This window comes from Haliotis rufescens, unplaced genomic scaffold, assembly GCF_023055435.1.
Source record: "Haliotis rufescens isolate VD_foot unplaced genomic scaffold, xgHalRufe1.0.p SCAF_7, whole genome shotgun sequence".
NCBI lineage: Eukaryota > Metazoa > Mollusca > Gastropoda > Lepetellida > Haliotidae > Haliotis > Haliotis rufescens.
In genome coordinates this window covers 56,994,599-57,006,858 of record NW_025964361.1, presented here as the reverse complement: position 1 = coordinate 57,006,858, position 12,260 = coordinate 56,994,599, and the positions used below count along the sequence as shown (strand labels likewise).

General features: G+C 40.4%; 1 protein-coding gene across 4 annotated transcripts in view; it reads right to left on the bottom strand.

Moving 5' to 3' along the window:
• LOC124122194 (E3 ubiquitin-protein ligase HERC2-like) overlaps positions 1–12,260 on the bottom strand; it is a 150,968-nt gene that overhangs the window by 104,339 nt on the left and 34,369 nt on the right. For 3 of the 4 annotated variants that reach the window (XM_048387867.1, XM_048387868.1, XM_048387869.1), the window contains one exon: positions 11,535–11,652. In XM_048387867.1, coding sequence (XP_048243824.1) covers positions 11,535–11,652 — 118 coding nt within the window. Of the gene's footprint in view, positions 1–1,232; positions 1,373–11,534; positions 11,653–12,260 lie in introns of those variants that run through there. The other variant, XM_048387870.1, reaches the window with a different exon arrangement.

The window sequence follows — 12,260 nt, the reverse complement described above, 5'->3', positions numbered from 1 at the left end:
TACCAGATCGGGCCCAGCTTCACAAACCAATCTTAACACTGTGGTTGCTGCATCACATGTGTATCCTCTTTTCACATTTCTCAAACTAACCTTATTTTGTTTGTTGTTTGATGCCACAGCTTTTCCAGCTATATGAGGGGCGGTTGGGTTAGCCTAGTGGTTAAAGCGTTCGCTCGTCACGCCGAAGACCCGGGTTAGATTCCCGACATGGGTACAATGTGTGAAGCCCATTTCTGGTGTCCCCCGCCGTGATATTGCTAGAATATTGCTAAAAGCGGCGTAAAACCAAACTCACTCACTCACTCCAGCTATATGATGGCAGTATGTAAACAATAAAGTCTGGACAAGGCAATCCAGAGATTGACATTATGAGCATCGATCTAAACAATTAAGTTACTATGACATGCAATCAACCAAGTCACAGAGCATGACCACCCATTCCATTATGTTGCTTCTTGAATGAAGTTCATTCTGAATGAAACCAACACATGAGTTCATTGAACCCTAAGCAACCTACTTGTTAACATCCCTTATCATATCTACTGACGTAACCATGGTAACATGAACTATCAAATTATATACAGTTTCATACTGAGTATTTTTTCATTGTGCCAGCATTAATTATCTAAAAATATACAACTCACAATCAACAAACGCAACTTAGAGACCAATTCTAACCCAGAATTGCCAAAAGACATCACTGGAGTATCGGGAGTATTTAAACGTGTGTTCCTTTTACACAATGTTCCGAGGCTACTTCCTGCTACAAGCACACAATGGCTGCTTGTTCAATTCACTGATGTGAACAGCCACAGTGTATGTGTCAAGTGAGTCCCATTCCACACTCCACTAAACCCCTTTCTAATGGAAATGGATAGTCTTTGACTTCAGCCCAAATCTAGTAAAAACTCTTTCAGTCTAGTCAGGTTTGTAAATAAAATTTCACACAATAACATAAGATCTACAAGAGACAGGTTCGGGCTAGTAGACTCAAAATTTGGGGCACAGACTGAATACATTCTTCACTTAAACACAGAATACCTTTTTCCACAATGCAGTGTTCACAAGGACCTTCCTAAGCCTACATGGGTTCGATTCCCAACGTGGGTAAATTGTGTGAAGCCCATTTCTGGAATATTGCTAAAAGCAGCATAAAACCATATTGACTCAATGACTCAAGTTTAGCAGTACCTCTAGGCTGTAATATTGGTCCCCGCTCACACATTACTCACACTATGACAACACGTCATGTCATCATCTAGCCCTGAAGGTCAGTAGTTGTCCACAAGGAAGCTGTGTCTATCATGCCTAGTGTACAATATTGTACTCCATGTGCCTTGTCACAGCAAGTCTCGTAGTGGATTATGGTGTGGGAAAAGCCTTCAGCTCAATCATTGTCAACTAGGCCAACTAATATCTGTTTTATCTCCAGCAAGTGGCAAGGGCCTAATGCAGTATTATGTAACATGAGTGGTACAATGATCAACTGGTCTGTTGTCTGGAGATAATACGTGGCATGAGATCACTTAGCCAGCTCCTCATAAAAAGAATTAATGATTAAAAGGTTGTATTTACAGCTTACTACACACAAAGCAACTCATATTTCTCAGCACACACAAACTGTTTAAGCTGAGTTGATGGTACACATGCTGTTCAAATCCTGCAACTGACCGAAATCTGCAAGGCAGTCGACGAACCAAATGTTGATTTCATACGCAATTTTGATTGGACTAGGCAAAAACTTGATAATCCGGTTAAGATGTTAAGATGTTAAGATATAATTCCATAATTCCAGCCAAGGGTGGAAACTGGACTTTTATAGTCAGTTAACTCTTGCCTTCGGGAAGATTTCACTAAGCGTAAACACCCAGTTCATTTCGTCGCCTCTTACACCCAACTTAGGTTGTGGGGGACCGAGTCCAACTCAGGGTCCCACAGGAGTTTTTCCAAAATCATTTTCGATGTTGATGTATGTGTAAAGATCGCACATCAGACTTGTTCCGTCTAAAAACATCAGAGATACAACTGTCGCTATCAAGGAAAGGAAATTAGTTCAAGTGCTCCAGGTGAAATTCACAGATGCTCCATGGCCACGGGAATGCCATCAGCAGGATTCAGTAACCAGCAGCTGCGGAGTGTTCAGAAGCAGTTTCACTTATTCCCTCTCAGAATTCACGACACATCCATCATACCTTTTCATCCAAAACTTGCAAATGTACATGTTCTGCACACAAACAGGCACCATCTCAAAACTAAAACCACATGTACATGATGTAGATGTGGCATTTGGAAATATTACACGGGACATGTGGATGATCATATCACTTCCATAATAACAAACCTGCATCATCTTGAGACAATTTTATATTCAATTATTGTTTGTCTTGTAAAGCATATGCTGTGTTCAGATTACCCTTGCCACACAAGGCATGATATAACTGGGTGCAGGTCAACTCCATGACACCCAAGTTCTTTTTCATTGTCACTGGGTGATATTCACTTTGTACATGATACAATGTTAGAGTGACAAGGCCGAGGAGCCATTTATGAGGCCAGACAATATATCCAGGCCACTGAGCCATGATATAACACTAGGCCAAGGGGCCAGACCAGGGAACCAGGTTATGAGACTAGGTCCGGGGGCAGCCCACAAACCCAGGTAATGAGACCAGACAATATATCCAGACCATGGACCCATGTTATAACACTAGGCCAAGGGGCCAGACCAGGGACCCATGTTATAACACTAGGCCAAGCGGCCAGACCAGGGAACCAGGTTATGAGACCAGACAATATGTCCAGACCATGGACCCATGTTATAACACTAGGCCAAGGGGCCAGACCATGGACCCATGTTATAACACTAGGCCAAGGGGCCAGACCAGGGAACCAGGTTATGAGACCAGACAATATGTCCAGACCATGGACCCATGTTATAACACTAGGCCAAGGGGCCAGACCATGGACCCATGTTATAACACTAGGCCAAGGGGCCAGACCAGGGAACCAGGTAATGAGACCAGACAATATATCCAGACCATGGACCCATGTTATAACACTAGGCCAAGGGGCCAGACCAGGGAACCAGGTTATGAGACCAGACAATATATCCAGACCATGGACCCATGTTATAACACTAGGCCAAGGGGCCAGACCAGGGAACCAGGTTATGAGACCAGACAATATATCCAGACCATGGACCCATGTTATAACACTAGGCCAAGAGGCCAGACCAGGGAACCAGGTTATGAGACGGCATGAAGGAGTCGGCATGTTCCGTCAGTCCAAGCACCTGTCTGCCACCTCCTCCAGTTTACCTGGGCCAGTACACATGTGATTCAAGTGTGCGTAACCTGAGTATTACTTGGCATTGGTGTCAGGAGTTATCACACCTGTATCCCCAAATACACATGTACAGATACAGCTCCACTGCCCCCACAGAGCCCTCACTCTCTGTGACTGGGGGGTGGTGTGTGTCTGTGCTATCAGGGAGGAGATAAACTAAATAACACCTCCTTAGACTACTTTAGCTTCCAGCACATGGAAAAGCTTTTCTTCCAAAATAAAGACCAAATAAAATCTACAGCTTTCTGAGTGTCAGCAAGTGATTGCTATCAGAAACAATTATTGCAGTTCCCAAATAGAAAATAGAAAAAAAACCTTTTCACAAGTTTTATCCGAATACAGTAAAAGAAGTTTATAACCAATGAACTGAAGGAAATTACGAACTTAATTTTTAGTCAGGGCCATTTGCTGTATAAATGTTGTATGCATGCTTATACCGAACTACGGTTATTACAAACTTAAATTAGTGGTCCATTTGAGTTTGTTATAGCCGTAGTTTACTGTAAATAAATTGCAAGTGATTCCATGGCATTTGATTGGCTAAACAAGCAAAATATTTTGTGTTCAGGTTCCCATAAACAAGAGGAATTAGGCCACACCCATTAGCAGACTACTGTTTCCTGATTGGCTAAACAAGAGGAATTAGGCCACACCCATAAGCAGACTACTGTTTCCTGATTGGCTAAAAATAGGGTGGAAGGAGCTAACAATGGGTTGCACTATAACACTGAATAATGTCACTGATTTCATTTTGTTGTGTACAGTATCTTTTTGTTCATGACTAAATAAGGAGTCAGTGACGTTACTATGGCTGACTTATTTAATTACAAGACGACCTCCATAGACACACACAAAAATATTGGCCAGTTCTTAATTGAATTACATCTAATGTAAAGCTTAGAACTTTCTTGATGAATATTGGTCAAAATATATTGTGTGAATTGGCCATGAGAACAAGTGAACCAGAGACCAAGCATCTGTTTGTTTGTTTTGTTTGTTTTTTAATGCTGCACTCAGCAATATTCCAGCTATATCACGGCAGTCTGTAAATAATACAGTCTGGACCAGACAATCCAGTGATTGACATCATGAGCATCGATCTACGAAATTGGGATATGATGACATGCATCAACCAAGTCAGTGAGCCTGACCACCTGATCTCGTTAGTTGCCTCTTACTACTAGCATAGTTGCCTTTTACGGCAGAATGGGTTTCTGAAGACCTATTCTACTCGGATCTTCATGGGAACCAGAGACCTACATCTGTACCAGCATCAGCACCGAAAGGACAAAGCAGTTGAAAGTCAATCGTCCATAACTCATCTCTGTCTTCACTGATAAAACAGCTTCCCAAGTTCACGTGAGTTATCACAACCAGTATGGGTGCTCCCTTCCAGCCAGCACTGTGCCAGAGAGATAGCCAGCACACAGCCACACAGCCCTGTGTAATGAGTCTTTGATGGTTGCTGCCTTGATTAGAAGCTGTGTATAACTTGGCTCAGACACTAATGTAGGACTGAACTGTTGCTGTAAACTCTGATAGTCTAAAAGAAGGATATGTAAGATAGAGCTACACGTATTGCAGCAGATTACATAATGGGGAGTTGCTGGAGTAGGCTACAGAGCATAATGAATGAATCTAGGCTACACCAAATAATGATTCTATTAAAATGATAACAATACCATATCAAAGATTTAATTCCAAGAACACCATTGAAGAACACCAACAGCATCTCACAGATTCTATTTCATGAACACCAAAGTTCATGAACACCAAATTTTGACGGAACCAGTCATACAGGCCATAACTGTCATTCGGAATACCCCGTGTTAATGTTTTCGAGGTTGCATGATTAGAAAACACATTCCGATTGTCACTTTCATGATACGGTAAGCGACGCTTTGATTGGTCGGATGAAAGGTTGTTCTGACGTGACCAGTAATGGGATGTCCTCAGATCTTTGTTTTAGCGATAGCCAATGGCATCTCAAAGATTCAATTTCAAGGACACCAGAGTTATCTCAAAGATTCAATTTCAAGAACTCCAATGGCACCTGAAAGACACTATTTGAAGAACACCAATGGCATCTCAAAGACTCTATTTGAAGAAAGTGCCAATGCTCAAAGATACATGATGCACTAATACTTAGTAACCTTACCATTTCATGCATGATGTTCATGATGCCAGTGTTACAACTAGAACCAGACCTTGAAGTCCAACCTCACCTCATAATGACTAAGGTACCCATGACTAGTACATATCATAACGCTTACTAGAAAGTATATTGAAACAATTTCTTTCATTAAAAGATCTTGTGTCAGCAAGTGAATTGTCATTGTCCAGCTCGAACAAATAATAATTTTGTTTGTTTGTTTGTTGTTTAACGCCGCACTTACCAATATTCCAGCTATATGACTGATGTCTGTAAATAATCAAGTCCGGACCAGACAATCCAGTGATTGATATCATGAGCATCGATCCATGCAATATGAAAACATGTATCAACCTAGTCACCAAGTCTGACCACCTGATCCCGTTAGTCGCCTCTTATGACAAGCATAGTCGCCTTTTCAACAACCATAGTCACCTTTTACGGCAAGCTTGCATTGCTGAAGACCTATTCTACCCCAGATCTTCACAGATTTAGTAAACATTAAACAATAAACATGATTAAGGAATGTGCATACCACCCTTCAGTCATTTCCCAGTTAATCAGAGAAACGTTTTGAAGAAAGTCAAATACACCCCAATGGATATTTCAATCTGCACGCTGAAAAACACATCCAACACTCGATAGGAATTGTTCCCATCCTTGTGGCCCAAGGACCCAGATAATGAACTAGAGGTACACATAAACACAATCCCCCTGGCTGAGGAGCATGCAGCATTGACAAGGGGGAGGGGCAAGCATATCATGTAATATGTTCAACATGCGATTGTGGGCTTCGTTGCCAAAGGTGCTTCAGTGTTATCAGGAGAAACATATCCTTGACTGAAATAGACCTATCTTCCTACATTTGTATTTGATGATATCGTGATGTTTTTCTACCATGTTAGTTTCATTAGGCTGCAAACATGTATCACTGAATTTCTTTATTTGAGGTGAGGGGAAAAAGAGTGTGTGTGCATGCTTAATTAGGTGTGTGGGTGTGTTTACGAGCATGCGTAATTTGGGTAATTTGAGTAACTTGGAAGTCTGTAGGTCTTAAAAAACGACCACAAAAATAATAATAAAACAAGAGTTGAAAGAGGTGGCAGACGTTCCTGCAAACAAGTTTTAAGTTGCCTTAAAGTCAGTCAACACAGATATGTTGACAACCCAACAGAGACTGTGGCTGATAACTGTTCCTGTAATTGATAGAATCAGGTCAGACATGGTAAATTCAGACATTTATGGGAGAGATTGCTTGTGTAAGTTGACATCAAACACAATCCTGACATGATAACGTTCCATGTAGACATCTAACTTTTATATGTTTCAGAAAAACTAATCAGAAGAGAGAATCCTCCCAGGAACAGACTCGGGGGGGGGGGGGGGGGGGGGGGGGGAAGCTGTTTGACATTTTCCCCAAAAAATAAATATAATTAGTGTGTGGATAACAATAAAAACAAGGCAAAAAGTGAGCAGGGCTCCCTAGTACCTCGACCTCGACTCCAACATATTTCGAAGTTCAAAACATTAGTAAAAAGATATTTTAAAAATAATATACATATCAAAATCAAACTTTACATGAGCCTCTTCTATTAGTATGGAAACTCTTCGCTAAATTTGACAAGAATCCATGAAGTAGTTTTCAAGTTATAGGTCGCAGAAATGTTGAGGTAAAAAAATCTAAGTTCAAAACATGAAAAGAACCATATTTTTTTCAGAAAACAAACCTCTTCTGCACCTTTTCTATCAGTATGGAAACTGTTTTAGGTCACACACATGTTGAAGTAAAACAATTCCAAGTAAAAAAAAGAAAAAAAGCTCTATTTTCTCTGAAAATCCAAATATTGAAAACAAACTTCTATTGCAAACCCTCCTATTGGTATAGAAAGTGTTCACCAAGTTTGATATGAATCTATCAAGTAGTTTTCAAGTCATAGATCGCACACAAAAATGTCCTTGGTAGGATGGATGGACGGAATTCCTTTGTATAATTTCTTAATTTTCTCTTTTTTATTTTTATTTTTTTACATTTTGTACTATTTTTTCACCCTGGCATTTGTTTGTCTGTATTGAGATCCTGCCTGGGGTCTGCTCTTTCCACAGATACCAAATTGTGAGGGATTTTCGACTTTGGTCTTGAAGTATCAGGGGTTACTCATAGACAGTTCCAAATCACAGACAACTTAGATTTTTTCATAAGTTCAAATGCTATAAACATGATAAAGTCATTATTTTAGGTAATTTTAATTTATGTTAATCAGTTAATGATACTGTTGAATGCACATTTCCAAGAGCTTATATATATGGCTATCACACATGGTATGGTTTCCAAAAGGGGTCACATGACAAGCCCCTAATGCATTATAGGTGGAAATTATGTTTGAACCCGGTTTGGACATGCAAAGGATGTTGTGGTGATTCGACCAAATCAAACATCAATGAATCTTTTCTCACACAATGACCAACAGTATCATGAATTGTGACAACAAGAACGCAACAAAGTTTCCGGATCCTGAATGTGAAACCTGGAAGTCATCAACTAGAGAGATATGAGACCTGAAACCGTAACGGGGAAACTAAGGACACAAAGCACAACAAATACCATCAATTTCACAGTCAGTGGCTGCCCTTCTCCAAAGGACACACTTCGAGATCATGAACAGCCAATAGCACTCCACTGTGGAAACTCGCATAGCAACAATAACCAAACTATCTCCCTATCTGAAGTTATTTGGCACCCATCTTTACAGACTGTGTGTGAGTACATGTTACATTGCATTCAGATAGCGTAACCCATCACGGAACAAAACATAATTGCTGTGACATATATAGTTTAAACCGTCACAGAGCAAGACACAACTTCCTCCGTCTGTGTGATGATCAAAATAACAGAACAAGACACAACCGCGGCATTGTGTGTGATGATCAAAATAACAGAACAGGACACAACCTCGGCATTATGTGCGATGATCAAAATAACAGAACAGGACACAACCTCGGCATTCTGTATGATGATCAAAGTAACAGAACAAGACAATATCGGCATACTGTGCGATGATCAAAGTAACAGAACAAGACACAACCTCGGCATTATGTGTGATGATCAAAATAACAGAACAGGACACAACCTCGGCATTCTGTATGATGATCAAAGTAACAGAACAAGACAATATCGGCATTCTGTGCGATGATCAAAGTAACAGAACAAAACACAACCTCGGCATTCTGTGTGATGATCACAGTAACAGAAGAAGACACAACCTCGGCATTCTGTGTGATGATCAAAATAACAGAACAGGACACAACCTCGGCATTCTGTATGATGATCAAAGTAACAGAACAAGACAATATCGGCATTCTGTGTGATGATCAAAGTAACAGAACAAGACACAACCTCGGCCATCTGTGTGATGATCAAAGTAACAGAACAAGACAATATCGGCATTCTGTGTGATGATCAAAGTAACGGAACAAGACACAACCTCGGCCATCTGTGTGATGATCAAAATAACAGAACAGGACACAACCTCGGCATTCTGTGTGATGATCAAAGTAACAGAAGAAGACACAACCTCGGCATCTGAGTAATGATCAACATAACACGTCTTTCAGTGTATCCAGATCACTTACACCCTCACAGAACAAGACATAAACAACCAACTCTAACACTGTGCTGTGTACTTCAATCTGTCACCTTTAGCCTTCCGACATCTTTCAAACAACTCCAAGTAAAATTTGAGTCAAATGTACACAGACATATAGAATACTAAACGAGCTCCCGTGTAATACCAATTTTATGAAACGAGTGAATAGTTCTGGTATCTAACGAGCGAAAGAGAGTCAGATACCACAACTATTCACGAGTTTCATAAAATTGGTTTTACATGGGAGCAAGTTTAGTATATTATTTATTACTTGAAATTTATAACGTTTTTAGAATTATACCGTTGAGTATGAATAGGCTGACACCTGTACAGTCAACGGCATAATCCAATGGAGTTTAACAGAATAATACTTCAAACACATCAAAAGTGTAAACTCACATACTTAGACTAACGACTGTCGTTGCGCAACAATACGATCGCCTTGTGAAACGGGGCCTTGCACCTCAAAGTTTACAATCACATCACAATACCCATTGACATAATTTGTAGCATTTTGTTGCAAGATCCATCGGCGAAACAATTCCATGGGACGTCAGCCTAGCAACAAGGTTGCTGGGGTCATCGAGTGTGCATAAGTTTTTACGCATTTTGGTTTTACGCTATGTGTAATACAGCTGAATGTTTATTAAACGGGTGATCTCTTCCCGGGCAAGTTATAACATAATCTTTCTGCACATTATACATACATGTAAAGGAAAACATTTTTCTAATTTCTTAAGCACACCATGAACATTGCAATGAGGAAAGCCTGAAATGATGCAGGTCTCAGACATTTACTTCTCTGTGAAACAAAAGTGATAGGTTCCTGATGTGCCCAAGGGATGCAACTGTGCACAGTGAATCATGATGCCCATGCCTGCCCTTGGTCCCCAGGTACTAGAAGAAAGCACTACATTGGAATATTTTATGATATTTATTGCTTAATTTCCTTATAATATCTTATGTTATTTGTCCCCTTATATTTTTTCCGAGATTAACTTTACAATTATTCAAATAATACTCACACCATATTTGATTCACACTTAACCCCTCAAACAAGACTAAAGATTCTGATGTTTTCCATTGTTTCCAATGCAATCACCAAAATACACATATTTACTCCTTTCTTGCCACAGACAAGACCTAATGTCAAAGAGGCCATCTTCTGGTCATACTTAACCTTAGACTTCCATCTAGTCTCTGAAATGAACATTTTTTACAGATAAAAAAGCCCAGAGACTCTCTTCATACTGCAGTAATCTAGACTTGCCCACAGTTATAGACTTGAAATGTCTGTATTGTATACATTTGTTTCAGGGTCTGTATGACAGACTAACCTATGAGGCCCCCGTTATTTCAGCTTCCCACACAAGACCATCCTACAATCCTACCATCATCACCAGCTGCAGTGATCCCTCTCAATAGCTAACATCTTCCCCATGAAAATAAACAGTGACATCTGAACTTTTTATAACCAACAAAGGTTACCCTGGATGTTAGGAAACTTCCACCATGTGTACACTTCCAATGACTTCCACAAATACCTGGACAATTCCGAAACTTCCTCATACACTTCAATCAAAGGATGTCAGCACTGATGTGGAATTGCTTCCAAACCTAAATCAACTATTGAAGTTTGGCAAGAAGTTGGACCGATTCCGATTTTTTGACAAGTTGTTATTAGAAGATATTTGTTGGCAGGGTTAGAAATCTAAGAACATAAGTAAAGAAAACAGGAACATTCTGTGCCAAAGACTTTTGAGCATGTTGAATCCACTAGCCCAAACTTGACTCCGAGCGTCAGTTTCAGTACATTTTACTGTGATCAAATGGAGCTGATCTTACTGGACTGACCAGAATTCTACTAGACTGGGGCTCCCTCCCTCACTTGGGTGCCAATTTGGTAATTGTATCTGTTTCAGTAACAATAGAGAACATGGCACGAAACATGAAGATCCGGATAGAGGATAGCCAGACAGACCAATTACATGTACTTTATGTTTCAGCAAGCCCTTTGTAATTTTACCTAGCCACAGGCCAACGGGCCAGCTGTTAAATCAACCCTTGATAACAGTATATCATGTGATATTTGCCATATTTGAAATCCTTACCTGTGAAGATCTGGGTTAAAAATGATCTTCAGCACCCCATGCTTGCTGTAAGAGGCGACTAACGGGATCAGGTGGTCAGGCTCGCTGACTTGGTTGATGCACTTCATTGTATCCCAATTGCGTAGATCTATGCTCATGATGTCAATCACTGGATTGTCTGGTCAGGACTCGATCATTTAGAGACCGCAATCATATAGCTTAAATATTGATGAGTGCATCGTTAAACAACAAACAAACAAAATAAAAACTCGAAACGCATCAGCTGAGTCTTCAATGTCCTACCTTTCTTGGCTATGGCCCCTGTACTGTTGTAGAGGCTGTCGCTGCCACGCACTGACACTTCTCCATCTTTGACCAGCTCGTTCCACAGGCGACTTAGACCTTCACGACTGAAGGCACTCTGAAAACACACACAGGAAACATGACATGACTGATAACAGTCTAGACAGAAATATGTCATATGTCTTTATCAAAGAGATCTAGTGGTAGAAACTAGAATTTTTAGTCCACTAGTCCTTAAAATGATAAAACAAAACCATTCAAATGGCAAATTTCTACTACTCCTCAAGATTGGGAAGTTTGGCAAAGGATGATAGGACTAGTGCCCATTTCGAAGGCTGATATCCCAATAAACTCAAATAAATGTGTAGTTAGGGTTCCATGTCAAACAGCAATATTATAGCTAATTACAGCAGGCTCTCAAGTGTGCGCATCTGGACCAGGCAAACAAGTGATCGACGGTGTGAACACTGATGATGTTGATCAGGATGTTAGGTATCACTGAGTCTGTGATGAGGATGCAGCACAAAGGCACAAGGATGCAACTTGGCACCAGCCAGCTAGCCAGAGACAGTTTGTCTAATGTTGAAGGTATCCTGAAGACTAGTAGACTTTCAGGCTTTTAAGGGGATGTTCAATATTTTATCCCTATTTGGGCAGGTTAATGTTTCAGTTTAAGTTTCATTCCTTAGTACTTTCTTAGTTTGTTGGGGCAGTGGGGTCTAGTGG